This window comes from Meleagris gallopavo, chromosome 8, assembly GCF_905368555.1.
Source record: "Meleagris gallopavo chromosome 8, MGAL_WU_HG_1.1, whole genome shotgun sequence".
Lineage (NCBI taxonomy): Eukaryota > Metazoa > Chordata > Aves > Galliformes > Phasianidae > Meleagris > Meleagris gallopavo.
Genome location: NC_139411.1, coordinates 28,351,961 through 28,371,082, shown reverse-complemented (window position 1 = coordinate 28,371,082; position 19,122 = coordinate 28,351,961). Strand labels below are relative to the sequence as shown.

The 19,122-nt window shown below is 40.4% G+C and overlaps 1 protein-coding gene across 1 annotated transcript in view; it reads left to right on the top strand.

Moving 5' to 3' along the window:
- SHTN1 (shootin 1) overlaps positions 1-19,122 on the top strand; it is a 58,496-nt gene that overhangs the window by 21,491 nt on the left and 17,883 nt on the right. The window contains exons 6-11 of the mRNA XM_085229019.1: positions 2,839-2,936; positions 3,932-4,013; positions 5,991-6,085; positions 16,638-16,784; positions 16,871-17,024; positions 19,000-19,105. Of these exons, the coding sequence (XP_085085145.1) occupies positions 2,839-2,936; positions 3,932-4,013; positions 5,991-6,085; positions 16,638-16,784; positions 16,871-17,024; positions 19,000-19,105 (682 nt within the window). The remainder of the gene's footprint in view (positions 1-2,838; positions 2,937-3,931; positions 4,014-5,990; positions 6,086-16,637; positions 16,785-16,870; positions 17,025-18,999; positions 19,106-19,122) is intronic.

Here is a 19,122-nt window from a genome sequence, read left to right as displayed (position 1 = left end):
GTCACCTTGGTATTCAACTGTACTGTAACTATTTCAGAGCCTGTTAAGCAAGACCCTCCACTGGTGTTTCCATTGTGTACCTTTGTATACTCAAACTTTGTTTATATTCCAGAGTTACTGCCAAATAAGCAAATTAAAAAGGGACTGCTGTACTGGGAATAGCAGTGAAGTTTGGGAAGTTCATTGCTATGAGAAATCTGTATTAATACAAGAAATCTCTGGTTTCTTTTTGACAGGCTATTTGTATTTTGGTATACAAAATCTGCCATTCTTTCTAGTCTAACTCTGTGTGAAGCCCTTGTAATTCTGTGTGGTGTTATATCACAGTACAGAAAAGGAGGATGCCTGTATTTTGCATTTTGAGATAGAGACTTATTTAGTTGTTTGCTTTAAAAGAGCAACCAAGCAAAAACTCTTCTTGGTTGTTTTTTTTCTGTTAATAAGTTACAGTAACAAATGCTGTGTAAGTACAACAGTCCTGAATTTTCAGCTTGACCTTGCTAATTGTTGTCTGTCTGAATATTGCAGCCTCAAAGAAGGAGGTCAACATATTGCTGAAAAGAATAGTTTTTAAGTTTTCTTTTTTAATCAACAAAAAAACTCCCAAGAAATAGAAGAGTAGAATGACATCCTTTAACAAGTATTTTTCCATCCTACGGACAGGAGGATGTAGGACAGGAGGCAGAGAAGATGTGATCCACACCATGCAACCCATCTGAATTACAAATGAGATTCTGGAATTCCTCCTGTCTTATATTGGAAAAAGATGTCAAAGATACGTTAGAGTGGGCAAAGATTCTGGCTGCAGATCAGAGGATGGTTTGGGAGGGTAAAAAGGCCAAATGTGAGATTTCTAAGAAAGCCTGTTCTGTCTATGCTTTCTGCCTCACTGAAGAATTCACTAAGTAACAATGTAAAATATATAGAACTCCTGGCTTCTCCTTTCTCTGTCCTTATTAAATGTTAATGACTATACGAGTGCTGAGTACTTTGAAAGCACTGGATGTAGGAGAAGATACTCTGGAAAGTGGGTGTGTGTGTATGGGGTAGCAGAGTGATCTAACAGCATGTACCAAAGAAGAATATCGAGGCTCTGCCCCAGGCTAAGCCAAACTGGTTGGTGTCAGTATTGAGGAAGAAGTCTAGTTACATCTTGGATTACCTGTGAAGTGAAGGATCACATACAGTGAGAGGTGTTTTCAGATCTCCCCTTAATGTTCTGTGGTGCTGCCCAAGTTGATATCTGCTCTTCTGTTTATGTCTGTGCTTTCAAGCAGCGTTGTGTTGGAGATCCTGGAAATCTTTCAGCTTTTCCAGCAAAATACTGGATGTTTCTTTCAATGATTCACTCCCACTACTTTTCTAGAAGTTGTATCAATAAGGTAGCACAATTTGAGGTTTGAGGAGTACTCTCATTTATTGAAAGAATAAAGTTTAGATCCTAACATATAAACATAGAGTTCATCCATTAGATAGAGATGATGGCAAGGCCAGAGCTCCAGATGGAGGTGGAGGGTTGCATTTTTTTTTTTGTCATTGTAGCTGTTCTTTTCAGATGTAACAAGAACTGAAAACTTTACTGTGCTGGTAAAGCAGCCTAGTATGTACCTTGTCTGGAAAAATAAACATTTATGCAATTTATGAAGATTTAGATATATTTGTATATGCCTCCTTCTCTATACATAGAGGTTGATAGATGTGCCTGAATTAATCCAGTTACCATACATTTCAGTGAGAGAACTTTTTCACATTAATTTCACTGAAAAGCATACAGAAAAAAAGGAGACTTGATTCAAGAATCTTCTGGGAAAAGCCAGTCATCTTCTTTACATCAGAATGCACGTGCCATTAATTGAGAGGAAAATAAATCTCTTGAATTGGGAGGGGAGGGTGGGGGCACTCGACGTTTTGAAGATTGGAAACAACAAAAAAAATGACATCCAGTATGTTGTCATTTGCAATTGATTGGCAACAGTTTTCTTAACTGGTGGCTGGTGTTTGGTGAGCAGTAGTGTCATGAAATACTGGAAGCAGGTGGGAAATGAGAGCACTTACTGAAAGCTAATATATATCAATAAATTTGTGTTTTTGTGGTGTTTTTATGTTAACCTAAACCTTGATATATTATGTATGCAAACTGATCTCCTGTTAGGAAGTGATTATAATCAAATGGTTTGTTCCATTGTGAATTTAATTTATTTCATATTTTCATAATTCAGGAACAAAAATTCTGAGGGGAAAATTACAAGCATTAGCTCTTCCATCAGTAAAGGTTATATTCTGACTCTGTTCACATAATGTTACAAAGACCAAAAATTGGCAGCTGTTCAGGACAATTTCTTCAGTGCAAATCTCCCAAGTATTAACTGCCTGTTGTTTTGTTTATTTCCCTTGTGACAAGAACTCATGATCCAAAAAGAACTGAAGTGCATTAATTTGTTTCAAAGGATGCCCATTAAAAATTGCTTTCTGCTACCTGAGTACCAGAGTCTCTGTGATGTGACAGTCTCCCGAGTAGGACTGAGGATGCTTTGCAGTGACAGAATTGGTCCTTTTATAGCACAAAATGAATCATTCAGAATGCAAATCAAGGCAGCAGCACTGAACAAGGCGGGGTGCCACAATAGGGTAAATCTGGAACTGGAGCCCAGTTAGATATCTACTACTTAACACTTGTACAAAGTTCCTAAATTACTGCGGATGTGCCTTGAATACTTCCAGTGCTTTGCTCAAGGTCATTTTGTGTTTGTCTGCTTGCACTGATATGCGATTTCTTGTGTTGTTTTCTTCCAAGAATAAAATAAAAATATATTTTTCATTTCCTTCCTCAAACTGTAGAGCTGCGAGAGCAAATCATATCTGTTCATGAGGAAAAGAAGACCTTAGCCATTGAACTGGAAAACCTGAGGTGCAAACTTGTAGAAGTAATTGAAGAAGTATGTATTGTACCATGGAAGGCGAGACCACGTTAGTGTGTAGTCAGTACTTTTTGTATCTAATTTTGCTAAAAATGCTCAGTTGTGAAGTTAATTGAATACTGTCAAATTGAAAGTCCTGCCAGCCTGCCTGTATGATGGTGCATTTAGAGTACACATCTAGAAGGGGCTTTCTACGTCAGAGTCCAGTCTTGCTGCTGTTACTCACAGATGACTCCTCATTATGTGTTCCAATGCATGTATTTTGATTCTTACCTCCCCTGCCTGAGATCCCCCTCATCTATCAGCCTGTTGTTGTCCTTTTTTTTTTTTTCTTTCTTAAACCTGTGCACGTGCAATAAATACTTTTGAAAAATTTCTGTTTTAATCACTGCTGCTACTTCATTGAACATGTCCTTGAGTTTAGCCATTGGCAGTGCCCTGTCATGGTAATTAGACCAGCAAATTGGCTTTCTGAGCCAGCAGAATTTTATTCCTGTTTAAAAACTGGATAAGCCATGTACTGATGCAAATCAGGACTTAGTGGTTCTTCCTGTCTGTGTAACACTTGAATTCAGAAAGACACAGCTGACAGCTCTTGGACAATGAACAGAGCTCAGGGGAAAAGAAAAAAAAAAAAAAACAAAACTAAAAACCAGCAGCCTGTCTATATTAAGAGGCAAGCAGTCAAAGGCAAGCTAGTAATTTTTTAACCAGGTGCTATGGTGCCTCATCCAGGAAAGTTGAAAATGTGTTGTAGCTGGGGATGATACATGCTGTGAGAATGGGCCGTGGAAGCCCCACTGTAAGGATTAGTTTGTAACCCCTTAATCCTGCTTGTGATGGGGTCTGTAAGTTGGGATCAAAATTCTTTCCATCCCACAGGAAGCCGTAGCATCCAGACAATACTATGAAACAGTATAACTGAAAGCAAAATGTTGCTTACGTTATGTAATGTGTTACGTGCCTTATGCCTTTAACTAAAATAGCCTTATTTTTTATTTGTAATTTTATAGGTGAATAAAGTGAAAGAAGAAAAGGCTGCTTTGACAACAGAAGTTAATAAACAGCAAAAACTGTTGGAAAAATGTAACAGAGGTATGTTGTCTCAGTAGATTCTCTAAAATATAGTATAACCTTTGCAGAAGGTTATATTATTATTTCAGAATTTTTATGTAATAGTATGAAGAATATATTGCAGAACAGTGACTGCAGTCTAGAACTGAAGCTTGGCCTTATTGCTGTAGGCACTGCATAAATGCATGGACAGTTCTAGACTTTCTGATTTGTGGAAGCATGGCAGAATAAATAGCAGGTTGAATGGAAGAGTAGGAAAACTTTTGCTCTGTGGCAAAAATGGCAGACAGCCACATTCCCATTGCCTAAAATTGTTCCAATTTATCTTTGAGTTCTTCCTCTGCAGTAATGTTCTGTCTGCTTACACGAGAAGATAAATAAAAGCTCTCAAAGCATCTTGATTGTGTTCTGAAATGTTTGTCAGGTAGTGAAGGGAATTGCCAAGGCTGCCAGTATCGCACAGCAAGACTTGCATCCAGCTGCAGGCAGGGCATAGCCATAATGAAAACACAGAAGTGCAATCTTTGAAATAATGAAGATTCCGATTGTGCTGTAGCCTTTTGCTAATAATGCTCTGTTTTTCTTTGGAAGAAGTATACAAAATGCACACAGTCTGTGTTTTCAAAGAAACAGATGTGTGTTGAATTACAGAGAAGTGTATGAACTAGTGGGACAGTATTTTACCTTCTGTGGATTCTGCGGGTACCCTTTGGTATAGGGAGAAGAGATTTGCTTAGTAGTGCATGTTCTTCAAGGTTTCAGGTGTTCTCTTGTCTCTGTCATCTGTCTGCACTGCTTGACCCTGTGACAGGCTATACTTAAAGATTCTTAAAACATCAATCTTTGGTTAGATTGGTTAAATAGACTAGCCTGAAAAAGCTTTTGATGGGATGGCGTTACAGATTAAAGAGTTCCAAAATGTTTTAATTTTTCCTGAGCACAATCAAAAGAACCACGCTTATTTCATGTTTGCCTGTTACTCTGGCCTCATGAAATCATACTGTGAAGGGAAATTCCAAACCTCACTCGACTGAGCCTGGCAAATACAGTTGCCTCCAACATGTGTAGCAATGCTTGGTAGCTTGAGCAGGGCTCCCCTGAGTCTTTGATTGCTCTCGCACACAAAAGCAAAATATGATCTGCGGTACTTAGTGTCTGTTACTGGAGTTTTGAGGTTGGGTTCCACCAGAAGATGCTCTATCTTTATTCATTAAAAAGAATTAACAACCCTGGAGCAACAGGGAAGGAAAGAGGGGGCAGATTAAATTTTCGTGTCTGCCTGGATGCTTTGCTTGAAGATTTCCTAGGACAAAGAATCTGTTATCCTTTTCTTTCGTCTAAAGAGCAGTGAAGAGGAGCAATATTCTGAGAGAATTATCCACTGAAACATGTATATTTTTTAAGTCTCAGTTTTTAGTTTTGCAACTGTAAGCTGTATTTTCTTGCATTTTCTTGCATGCTTTTTAAGGTAGTAGCTTATAATATTTAGCCTGTAAGCTTAATAACACCCAGGTGTCAAACTTTACCCCGCAAGATGAGTAATGGCATTTCTGTGGAGTTGTAACCTGGCAACTTGGAATATACATATCTAAACTAATATTCGCAAGCATGCTTCTTTGTGGAACAGTCATGAAAGAATAGGTGAAACTGCTTTCCAACAGGTTTTCAAACACCTGATTTTGTGGTACAGCCTTTTGATTTTGAGTTCACAAGTCAGCACAGCAGTAACTTTGCTCAGCAGTGCAGGACAGGAGGAGTGTTACTCTGTTCAAAAGATCAGTTTTTGTGTATATATAATGAGGTTTAGAGCAAAGAGGATAAATACTGCAACGTGGACTGTACACAGGAAATAAAAATTGATTTATAACTTCATTCAAAAATTCACATTACTGAAGAATAAGAGCCTATCTGCATAAATCAAGCAGTATTTTCTTCTCACACTGTGGTTTGATATCCGTTCTGCTTTTACTTCTGATTTTCTTTCATTCTTGTAAACAGTGTCCGTGCTAGCAGTAGAGGAGTATGAAGAGCTTCATGTAAACTTTGAACTGGAAAAGAACCTACGGAAGAAAGCAGAATCATTTGCCCAAGAGGTGAGTAATGAAGAAAAAGGGATCTCTTTTAATCTCTTTTGGTCGGCCAAAGCCTAAGCAGCCTACTTGATTTCAATTCCTGGCTCATGCAGCGGCTGTCTTTGAATTTCCATGTACCACTTAACCAACATATATTTCATACGTGAAATGGATTTAGTATATTTTACAGAACTTATAAAGCATTCCACAATTATCAGATTCGAAGGAGTGGTCCCTGAGAGCAGCCCTGTGGAGAAGGACCTGAGGGTCTTGATAGATGAAAAACTTAACATGAGACAGCAGTGTGTCCTTGCGGCTCGGAAGGCAAATGGTATCCTGGGCTCCATCAAAAGAGGGGTGGCCAGCAGGGATAGGGATATGATTGTTCCCCTCTACTCTGCTCTTGTGAGGCTCCATCTGGTCTGGAGCCCCCAGTACAAGAAGGACAGGGAGCTGTTGGAGAGGGTCCAGAGGAGAGCCATGAGGATGATCAGGGAACTGGAGCACCTCCCCTACGAAGACAGGCTGAGGGAGCTGGGCTTGTTCAGCCTGGAGAAAAGTAGGCTGCCGGGTGACCTTGTTGCAGCATTTCAGTATTTAAAGGGAGCCTACAGACAGGAGGGGAATCAACTCTTTGAAAGGGTAGATAACTGCAGGACAAGGGGAAATGGGTTTAAGTTGAGGGAGGGGAGATTTAGGTTGGATGTCAGGGGGAGATTCTTCACAGAGAAGTGGTGAGGTGCTGGAACAGGCTGCCCAGAGAGGCTGTAGATGCCCCATCCCTGGAGGTGTTCAAGGCCAGATTGGATGGGGCCCTGGGCAGCCTGATCTAGTATGTGGTGGTTGGTAGCCCTGCATGTGGCAGGGGGTTGGAGATTCGTGATCCTTGACGTCCCTTCCAGCCCTGGCCATTTCTGTGATTCTGTGATATCCATGCAATCTTTCCTCTTTCCTTTTTCAGGTAAGACTTTCAAGTTACAGCAGGCTTAGTCAGCCACAGCATTTCAGTGTGTTGCACGTAGTGACAGGGTCTGGGTAGGATAGTCACCTTTCTAGAGGCATTGAAGCGTTGTGTTTTTCTTGAAAAATAACTAAACTCACAAGAAAAAACAACTCTAAAACAGCCAAGTGATAAAATAGAGCATTAATTGAGGTTTATGTGAGTTTAGCTGCTATTTAACACGTGCCTTTTGAATTACCTACTGCAAAGAACATTTGAGTTGAAAAATTGCTTCTGCTTTTTGCTATGAAAGATATAAACTCCTGAAGAGGAAAATGAGGTGCTGGGTAGCATTATGGAATGGCTAGTGATTGCTCAGATGGCTTCCAGCTGGTAATGTTGTTTGCCCCAGAAAACACTGACAAACTGTCATTCTGTTGATAGAGCAAAGCTATATAATTTTTTTTCCCCCAGGTGCATTTTCTGTTTGCACTCTGGAGAGTTCTGCACTTGGGTTATATTTCAGACTTTTCTAACCTGTGCCTTGTGTGCAATATTTTCCTTAGTAATAGTTGGACTTCCTAAATAATTGTTTTACCAGGAGCTCTGCTTTTAAAAGCTGTTACACATCAGAATCGTGCGTTGTCATTGAAATACTGTAAATAAGAAAAACATGTGATTTCAGATTTCAAAACTATGGCTGCTAGAAGTAAATCTTTAGCCTTGAGAAAATCAGCTTCATGCAGAGAGTTCTTTTGTTTTTTGTCTTTGCTGCTGCTTTTTTTTTCATCACTCTTTTTTTAGTGGGAATAATTTTTTTACTGCCCTAGATCTAATTGCATCCAGTCAGGGCTGGTAAACGAGGGCATATTAGTAATTTTGAAACTGTATGGAAAACACTGAATATGCTTATTGTGTTCTGTTAATACTGTGTTTTGTGCTGGCTATTTGATTTCTTCGGGTATGAATAGAATCATATAGGAACATTTTAAGCAAAATGTTATGGGGAATTGAGATAAAACTGTATGCAAATTAGAAAATGTGGAAGCTAGTGGTGATGAAGTTGACCAGACACTGCTCGTGATCTCTCTGTCACGTGTGCTCTCTCTGACTGTGCTATGTAAAGGCTGAAGAACCTCACAGCAGCTGAGCCATGGGTACTGCTCCTCTTTCTCCTCATTGCACCCACTGCACCTCTTTCCCGTATTCTCCTTTGCAAGGTCACAGTGTTGACCTCTCAGGAAAAGTATAGCTGCCATCTCCTGCCTGTTGTCAGTGCTTCTGCCACGTGTCTGAAATGTAACTGTACTTCAGGCAAAGCAAAGGCAGCCGACACATTTTTCCTCCAAAAGAATAGAAATAAGAAAAATGCAAATAATTTACTAGTTAATAAAATATCCATTTACTTTCCAAATTTGTGATGTGAGGCTGGACTTAGTAGGATGCTGTTAAAATCAAGAGATATTAGAGAAAAATTGCTCAAGAGGAGCAATTTCAGAAGTCAGAGAGACTGCACATAGAGCATCCTTCAAAGCCCAGTTAAGCAGAGCTGTGTGAGATGGAGCCCACGTTCCTCTGCAGGACAGAACTGCCCTCCTCCCTTTGCCACGGCTTCAGTGCCATTTGCACATTGAAATTTTGCTGTGGTGGGTTTTTGTTTGTTTGGTTTTCTTTTAGAAATAAAAAATCTTCAAGTTCCATTGAAATTATTTAAGATAGAAGCGTTTATTAGAGCCATAAGTTTTTAAGTAAAATGTTGCCTATATTTATTAAATATTCGCTTTGATTTTTTCAAGACTGCTATCAGTTTGTGCCATAGAATGCACAGATTGGTAACTTCTAAGCATTTCTAAAATTTGGGAAAGCTGTAATATTTCATTACCCATATTTTATGATAAATATATTAACAGTGCATTTTTTAAAGAATCTTATGAGGCTGTGCAGTCATTCTTGTTTTATGAGCAAGTTTGGTTGGCTGTGATATCTGTGGAATTATTATTTTCAGGAAACAAATTCCTAAGAATGAAGAATGTTCACTTAGCATGCATTATTACAATTTCTGTCTCACATTTCATACTGTTGCTTTATCTTCTGTATAGAACAATTATGTGCTTCTGTTCATTAACTGACAATAGAAGATTGTGTGTAAAGGTCTTGCATCTCTCAGATGTGAGTAATTTTGTAACTGCATAGTTAAGCTGGCTTTTGGATCATACAAGAGTATTATCTGGTACTCCTGGCCTAGAATGTTGCTTTTGTTCAGATGCATAACTGTGGCATACATTTTGGAAGATATATCAAGGTATTTTCTGAGTTTTGAATAATAAACTGACACTCCAGTTGTTAAATACAATGCCAAAAAAAAAAATTCTGGTTATTTGCTAATCAGGTTATTCTTATTTTTTTTTATTTCATGTCATTATGTTAAGATAGAAATATTTACCAATTAAATATCATAGAATCCTTCGGGTCGGAAGGGACCTTTAAAGGTCATGTTGTCCAACCCCATGCATTGGGCAGGGCCGTGTAGAGCTCCCCCAGGTGCTTTGTGGTGGCTGGACAGCAGGGTGTTGCCTGAACTCTTTCACCCCTGGAGCACTTTGAGATGGGAAATGGGCTCAGATTTATGTGCTTGTCTATGCCACATCATTGCAGTGACTTTAGGGTAGTGTATTTTAGTGTGTTGTTCTAGTTTGTGATGTCTCTAATAGCCTATCTATGGATGTAGTATATGCAGAGCTGTGCAGCAGAGGATGCCACGAGCAGCTGCCACAGCTGTGCTCCAAGTGATGCCCTTTCTGTCCTGTGCTTCTGTCAGGAGGTGGGGATTTGCCACAGGATGTGAGCAGTTGGGACTGCTGGTGTGAGAGGATGGGAAGGGGAGTGAGTGTGTGTGCAGAAGCAAATGCAGATGGGGTGAGAGAAAAGACAGAGAGGGAGCAAGTGCACCAGGGAGTGAGAGAACACTTGAAAATCAGCTTTTGATTAAAAAAAAAAATAAATCCAATCCAGCTTTAATTATAGTCATGCTGCTGGCACTACCATAATATATATTTAATTAATCAAAAACGATCCAACTTCACACATTAGAATTCATGCTCTTTAGAGATTCTAAAGAAACTGAGTAAATATTGTCAGCCATGGTGTGGAGAGAGGGAAGGAAAAAGAAAAGGGTTTGAAGTAAATCACAATCCATTATGAAAGGTACAGGAATCTGCATAAAAGAACTAAATAAATAGAGTGTGTAAGGGGTGGGGGCATGGAAAAATCTGTACCTACCTGAATAAAACTGGGTTGTTAACACAGGAATCTTGGCAGGCTTAACCAGAATTCTAGTGTCATGTTTTAAGAGACACTTTAAGATCTCTCAGCTCTTTGTAGAGCAGTTTATAAGCAAACAAAGGAAGGAAGAGAGTATCTTGAAGGCCACTGCAATAATATAGAGGCTAGCCCTGAAAAGCACTCTTCCACAAAGATGAGCAAAGTACAATACATCCAGCCAAAGCAAGCCAAAAGGGGTGGAACACAGTGCAAGATGTAAATTGAAAGTCTTAACAATATAAAAATCCTAGCAGTTTAAGGGAAAATTTCTGGCATAAATGGTTGATTAAGCATACACCCAGCCTTGCAACAATATTTTGTAAAGTGAACAGTTTATTACAGTTGTATATGCTGGCACAGGGCTGACAGCTGCGCCTAAAATTAAAATAAAAACTAACTCACAGAGTTAGTTGTGAGCTGTTCCTATCTCTACCCTGCATCTCAGGTAAACACAAATGGAGTGTCAAACTGCTGATCAGATCTGTTGGGTTCCTCACACTCTCATTGGTTCCCCAAATGTTTATGGCTATCTGTAAAGTATTTTGTGATTCAAGAAGTTGCACTCAGAACTGTCATCCAGATAGATGAAAAACAAAGTGAGTCTGTAATATGCCTTATTCATCTTTTCCCTGCCTTCGCTCCAGTTCTCACTACTTATTAATTTGTTTCCCTCAAACTGTCTTTACCCTTTACATGTACCAGTGCATAGCTGATGTATTACTTAATCTGAGATTGAATCTTCCAGAATCGAATGGTAAAAGGTGGCTGTCATTTTATATCACTCAGGAAAAATTACTGTATTTCTTCACACATGTCTGCACTACTCATGGGATTGATTATGTGCTATGAGTTCGGTTATCTCAGTGGTTTGTGTGCAAGCTCTGGAAGAACTCTTCATTGGATGCATTTGTGACTTTTGGGTTAATTCATGAGGACTTTTGTGTTAACGTGCTACATCTGTGAAAGGGTACTGCAAAGCCAGCACTCATAGAGCAACTCTCTCTGCTTACAAGTACAGCACTCTGTGCATTGCCAAGGATGCTTTGACAGAAACTGGTGTCTGAAGATAATTAATTTGCAGTCCAGCTGATTGAACTGGAAATAATAATTAAAGAGAGTGGTTAGTGCTTCAGTTCTCCTAAGCTTGGATGTTAGAACTTTTGAAGCATGATCCAACACTAATATGTTTCATCAAGCTTTTTCCCAGGAACAAGCTTGTGAGATGGTGACGGATTAACAGGTGTATATAGGAAACTCTTTGGTCTCTCTTTCTTTTTTTTTCCCCCCCCCTCCTGTTTTTTGTTGTTGTGTTTTACTGTTCAGGCACTTGCTCTATTGGGGAAAAAATGAAGAGTTTTCCTTCTCTTTCATAAAATGTTATGGATCATCTGAAAGAGGGGAGTGACTGTCGGCTGCCCATTGCTCTGCATTGCTTAAACCTGTGGTCCTGATTGACAATCAGTTGGTTCTGTGGTAGTTTGAAAATCTTGGGTTAGTCGTTAGCTCTTTTGAAAATCCCAATCTGTGGAATTACTAGAAATGCTCTGGTTTCCCATAGCTCACGTTGTTCTTTGTTAAAGAGAATCTCATTTTGTGCCATCAGTGCCCTCCCTATTAGCTGTTTTAGTAATCTTGTCTTTCTGTTTGACATCTCAGGGTGGTAATCCTTTATAGGAGTAGGTCCAGTGCAAGGCAGGAATATAAGCACCTGATACAGAATTTTCAGTTCTGAGTAATGACGTGTGCACTTAAAGCTAAGCATGTGCTGAAGTAAGTTACCTTCAGAACCATTTATTTGTTGCAGCTTTTTTTCCTGAGTAGTGCTTCAGAAACCTATGAACCCACTAGAACACGCAGCCTTTGTAACTCACACTGGGCTAATGTCACTCCTCGATATGTAGCATTGAGCCTGAGTGTAGGGAGAGCATTCCTAGGTCAATGTCCAAACTATGGCTGAGTTTCTTAATGTGCTTTAATGAGGTGTGTCTGTTTATCAACTCTTCCGTCAATCTCCCCCCCCCACAACACTAGGCATTGTTTCCTGCTGTAATATTCATATGCAGTGAAGCTCACGAGCCTAGATGTCCTTGATAATACAGCACAGTTCAGCAGTTATGAAGTTGAAGTGTGTGTATATACATATTTTTCCTTATTAGCCATTGAACTAAAATACACGCTTGGACTTGCGATTCAAATCCAGAGTGCCTCCTGAATTTAGACCTACTTAGTGCTCTGTCGAGCCATAATCTGGCAAGATCACTCTTTCTCCCACATCACATAAAATCCTCCATACAGGCTGTTTGTTCCCTTGGGGAGATACAAGTACCTTGATCCTGCCTCTCTTGGGGACTCAATGCACATACGAAGGCGGCAATATAAGGCCTCAGGTTATCCGTATTGCAAAAGACATTGGCTCCTGTAGGTTATGGCTTATGTAAATGAGTGCTTTACCACACCATGAGGTTGATTTATTGATTCCTCGGTAGGGTGTGGAGGAGATGGAGCTGTCCTGCTGGGGATTTGACATCAGGGCCAGCTGGTCAGTTGACTGATCTTGTTCTCTTTTCTCTTTAAGCTTCCAGATTTTGTCTCTGCCTTAAAACGTACGTAGTTTTATTCTACTTGCAGTGTTTGCCCTCGACTTTTCTTTCACTTTATGCTGCCAGTGATTGCCTTAATATAGCAGTGCTGCAGTGTTTGGATGTTATTCTGCCCTTCAAACTGTAGCTAAGACAAGTATTCATGTAGTGAGTACTCAAATGAATAATAGTTTTATAGATACGTAGCAGCACATGGATATTAAAGCATTTCCTTTGGCCTCATTTTGCTCCTGGGAGAAGAGTTAGTTGGAAGGCATCCAGTCGTATCCTCAGCATTGCTTGAACAAGACTCGCAGTTCCCAGGGACTTGACACTGACAGGATTGCTTTCTAACTTCTTTTTAATTAGGAAGAATTATTTTTTGTGGCTCTGGTGTAAACAAAAACCAGCTGCAGTGAATGCTCTGTAGGGTGATGGTTAAAGCAGGGGTCTGAGAATGAGGTGTGGCCTCACTGAGGTCAAAGGAAAAGCCTTTATTATTTTCAGGATTTCGCTCCCATCCCTGCCTCCCTCCCCCGTTTTTATGCAGACTTTTGATGGAACATGGCTCACAGATTTTCTGCACTTCAGAGCTTCCGTGTGTAAACTCAGGGGAAAGATGTGAGGCTGGTTTTACAGCACTTGCAGATTTGTAAAGAGAGGATGATAGGTGTACATCCTTTGTAGTCTGCCTTTGGTTGCAGTTTCCACAGATTCCCCCAGCACTGACCGACGTTTCTAGCACTGATGAGGATACTCAGCAGATAATTGTTGAGCAGGTGGCAGAGTCGGAACTAATCCATCAATTGGTTAAATTCCACCTGGTCCAAATAATCCTGTTAGTAGCTATTTTGCCCTTTCAGCAGTTTCTTTAGTTAATATTCAGAGCTGTGCAGGCAGACGGGTTCCAACCTCTCCAAAGCAGTAATTGTTTTAATTTAAAATTAGAATTGATTGTACAGGTCTCTTTTGTCCTGTGTCAAACACGTGGCGCAACCTCTCATAAACTTGCAGCTGGTTCATCACCAGCCCTTTTCTGTGTTATCTGCCATGACCATCGTGTCTAGTTTTGGCCTTTCATTTAGAATATGCTGGTACTTTAAATTACAGGAGTGGCCCTCAGTTCTGGAATAGATGGGACTTCCAATGAGAAATTGATTATCATGTATCTGGTTGCAAGAATTAAGTCAAAAGCAAGAAAAACTTCTTTTGTGGTGGAGAAGACCCTGTCATGTATATTGTAAGAAGGAAAATAGTTGCCATGTCATGAAAATAACTAATAAGGCTAATTGGAAATGAAGGACATCTCTTTTCTCAGCTGACAAGTGAGAGGATGTGAGGCGATGGTCTCCCATAGTGCCAGGGGAGGTTTAAACTGGATGGTGGGAAAAATTTGGGGTGGTTCTGCATTGGAAGGAGCTGCCCAGGGCAGTGGTGGAGTCTCCATCCCTGGAGGGGATTTAAGAGACATTTAAGAGATGTGTGAGTGTGACACTAAGGGATGTGGCTTAGTGGTGGGACTTGGTACATCAGGTTGGTGGTTGGACTTGGTGATCTTGAAGGTCTTTTCCACCCTAAAAGATTCTGTGATTTAGAGATGTATGACTTTTTTCAAGATGCAGTCTCTCTTAAGAAGATAAAAGGTTAAACAAATAAAGGAATCGCAGTACAAAGGTAAACCTTCACAGGTTGAAGTGGGCAGCACTGATTCCCAGCTTCCTTTGCCTTCGAATTGTTCTTGCCACAGATGCGACTGTCTTGGTTTTGGGATGGGAAACCGATACACCACGTGCATTTCAGCTCAAAGCAGTGCACAGAGTTCACGGTGAGCTCCCTTCCTGCGCAGCACGTTTGCTCCGTCTGGCAAACTCACTTCTGATGACATCTGTACAGCTCTCCAGAGAGGCCATGCACTGAGTGCAGTGGGCAGGGGCTGGCTGTGATCTCCTGCTGCCTGCACACAGCCTCTGATGACGGCCGTGCCCCAGGCCTGCTCGCAGTGAGCTGTGTGGAAAGCAGGGGGAGGGTTATGCTCTTACCTGCAGTAAGCATTGGCAGTTCACCCCATTTCATTGAGTAGGTCAGACAGGAAGAAGGCAAGCTCTTTCTCTGCTCTCTATGCGTTACAGTAAATTTGTTTGGGTTTGTTTTAAAACAAAGCGTAGTACTAGAGCCTGCGTTCGTTATTTCCCCTTCATCAAATGCTTCCAGTTCTTTATCGCCTGCCTCGTGGTGCAGCACTGCCCGATGAAGTGTTCTCTATTGGCTTTATTAGCGTTAAGGCCGCATCATTTGGTTCTTCTTGGCACGCAGAGTCAAGCAGGATATGTTACAAGTTCAGAGTTCAGGGCGGTCAGGAGGCTTCTCATTCTGCATATGCTGCCAGAAGAGAGGTGCTTTCTAGAGGGGCTCAGAAATGTCTGTGCAAATCACAGAGTAGAGCACTTGCTTACAAATCTGCATCAGCTGATGGTTCTTTACAATCCGATTGTACTGAAAAAAAGACAAATCACCTGGCGGTGCAGTAGCACTGGGCAGGAAGAAACCATCACTCAGTGTGTAGTACCTGGAATTTTGGCTGGTAATAACAGTATAGAAACCTGGCAAAATCTCATGGAACTTTTATATTTGAAATACTGCAATTTTTAAATATCTTTTTGCTTTTGCTGTGCTGTAGAGCAGCGTTTTCACAGTCTGAAGGAGCCTCTGGCTGTTCTCTGCTCTCCTTCTGTAAGTGGCACACTTTGCTGAGCTGTGCACACTCATCTCAAATCTCAGCATGACCCTGTCTCTGTTTCTGCTGTAAGAACAGAAACAGCTGAGCTTTGCAAAAGTGCAGACTCAGGTTTGGTGGGCACCTTTCTACCTGGAAGAGATGTCAGGATGCAGAAAAAATTCACCAAGGAATTTTTTGGGGCAGGAAATAATTCTTCTTCTCCAAGCTCCTGAACAGACTGCAAGAAGCAGATTTTCTCTTATGGGAATCTCACATGCTGATGTGGATGAAGCCTAGGAAAATGTGTGATATTTGTATCAGTGTCATGCCTCTAAACGGATGGATTTTTTTTCCTCATGTATCCATTCCCTGAATCTAAAATATAACTGAAAAAGAGAAAACATGAACTTCAGAAGTAAAAGTCTGAAATGGATCTGAGATGCTTTTTTTTTTTTCCAAGGCAAGTACATGCACCGATTACACAAATATGAGCTGAAAGGCATTTCCCAAAGACACTCAGTCATGTACACACCCAGGTGATGCTGCAGTAAGTGGGCTGTATGCCAAGGCTGGCAGATGTGGTTGAGGAGATAGCTTGTGAACTCATAGGCTTTTCTTCCTCCACCCTGAATCCCTTTAATCTTCCCAGAGCTCCCAGAACAGGGATGTTCATTTTTCCAGGAAGTAAATCAGACATGCAGTTAAATCACTTACGCTGCCAATGTGGAGGTAGTAGAGGTGTAGCAGAGGGTTGTTCTGGTTCCTTTCAGTATAAGCTCGGTTCTTGTAAGTTTTACTCTCAGACTTTCTTCTTCCTTCTTTCTCACCACCTTCCCCTCTCTTCCTACTGTATTAACTCAATATTACTCAATATTACTCAATAATACTCAATAAACTCAATATTAACTTTGTCGCTTTCTTTCCAATTGCCTTTTCTTGTTTCTTTTTTTTCCCAAGATAGCATCAGACTTTGCTTAACTGTTGTTTTTGTTTGGGGCTGGGTGTTTGTTTTGTCAGATGTTTATTGAACAAAACAAGATGAAAAGGCAAAGCCAGCTGCTTCTGCAAAATTCTGCTCCTGATCAGCAGCTTTTGAAGGCTTTGGATGACAATGCAAAGCTAACCCATACATTAGAAGAAGAGAGGCTTCAACATCAAAAAAAGGTAAAAGTACTTCGCATTTCATGCAGAAATCTTTGAAAGCTTCTTGAATTCAAGGATGAATTAATGCTGCAGTTTGCCAACTACAGGTCAAAGAATTAGAAGAGCAGCTAGAAAACCAAGCACTGCATAAGGAGATTAGTCGTCTTAAACAGCAGCTGGAACTCTTAGAAGAAGATAAAAAGGAACTAGAGCTGAAGTGTCAAAACTCTGAAGAAAAAGCAAGGGACCTAAAGCATACAGGTAATGAGTTTACTTTTAGAAGTATAATAGAGAGTGAGTGAATGATACACATCTAATGGAATTACATGTGATGGATTTGAGACCCAAGAAGCAGCAGCTTTAGTGTAGCTGAGATCACAGAGTCATAGAATTGTTTGAGGAACTTTTAAAGGCCATCTGGTCCAACTCCCTGCAGTGAAAGGGACACCTGTGGCTTCATCAGGTGCTCAGAGCCCCATCCAGCCTGACACTGAACATCTCCAGGAATGGAGCATCCACCACCTCTCTGGGCAACCTGTGCCGTTGCTTCAGTACCTTTATTGTGAAAAACATTTTTCTTAAATCTAATCTAAATCCCCTCTCTTTTAATTTGAAACCATTTCCTTTGGTCCTGTTCCAACAAACCCTGCTAAAGTGTCTATCCCCTTCTTTCGTGTAGTCCCCCCTTAGCTAATGAGAGGTCACTCTCAGATCTCCCTGAAGCCTTCTCTTCTCATACTGAACAGCCCCAGCTTTCTCAGCCTGTCCTCACAGGGAGGTGTTCCATTCCATGCATCATTTTTGTGGCCCTTGTCTGGGTGCTCTCCAGCAGGTCCACGACTCTCCTGTATTGAGGACTCCGCATTTGGATCTCAAGATCCAGATGTGCACTTCACATGACAAGAGGTTCAGCAATTGCCTTCAGCTTAGAACAATCATGTCTAGAATGCATGTGAAAGATAAACATTGTAAAACTTCTGTAACATATAAAAACTCTGTTCTTAGATTGCCCTCCATCTTGTAGATGGATATGTACATCTCAGTGGGTTTCTGTGTGAAAGAGTCATTCGTATTCAGCTAAGATGTGCTCCTAGATTTAGAAAACAAATAAGATTGAGTGAGGAAGTTTGTTTATTTATTGCTCTTTATTTAAACTTGCTTTTAAAAAGGGCTCCTGCTGTGTGCAGCCTTACTATAAGGACTGTGGGCCTATGCTTTGTTAATTTGGTGGCACAAGTTTTCAGTCTTTTATTCAGCTGAAGGCCTAAGCAGGTACTAGTTTTAAGTATGATGCCTGGTCATGAAAACACTTCAACCCCTGTCAAAGTCCCAAATCCTTATCATTAGATAAGACTCCATGTATAGCCACAGTTTTCTGAAACATATTCTTAAGAGCAGTATTATCTTAAAGCTTGTTAGCAGTGTTTTTGTTGGAGTTTTACATTACCCAGCCTTAAAAATACACCTAAGCAGGCTTCAGAGTTCTTCTCAGCTGTCTTTGAAAAGATCTAAACATAACAGCAGATTTTGTCCTTCCAAATTGGTTTGTCCTTCAGAAGGAATTTGTCAACATAAAGTTTGTACCTGGGGTTTAAAGTCACTCCATTCTTACTTTGAATTGTAAAGACTGGAATTTCAATTGGAATTAATCATCATGAACTGAAGAATTATGTGCAGAAGAGAACCATATCAAAGTGAGATAATCCCATTCCCTCTCAGCTTGAGCTATTTGGTGAGAGAAAAGAAGCCCAAGTCCATCAGGAAGACATGATAGCAGTTTCTTGCCTTATCTTTGTTAACTTATCTCTTATTTAGTTTGTTATTTATGGCTACTTATGATTCCATTCTGTATTCTGGTGTACGCGAGGACTCATTCAGCTTCCATGGAAATGCAGGAGGCTGATGTAGAACCCACAGGCCCACATAAATTGTAGTAGCATGAATGTGATGAACTTTTATCCATTCTGAGATTTTATAGAAAGAATTCTGTTTCTGGGGGAGAGTCATTTTAGTTTCAAAAGTAGCCCAGGTTGCAGTAAATGGTTTAGTGGGATTTCTGTGCACCTAGGAGACTGCTGTTAGTAGAAAATGTTGCCAAAAATAGGACTTCGTAGCAACTGAGTGTTTTTTTTGGTTAATTAGTAGCTTTTTTTTTTTTTTGCTTAAGAGGGCAAAGTTGTTTTTAGAGCAGATGTGAGAAGCAGAGATCTCACCGAAGGTTTTTTCTCTTGCACAGTTGATGAACTTCAGAAACGAATACACCAATCTGAAAATCCTGCACCTCCTCCTCCTCCACCACCACCACCTCCTCTCCCTCCTCCGCCTCCTCCTAACCCTATACGGTAAGTGCTGAAATCAA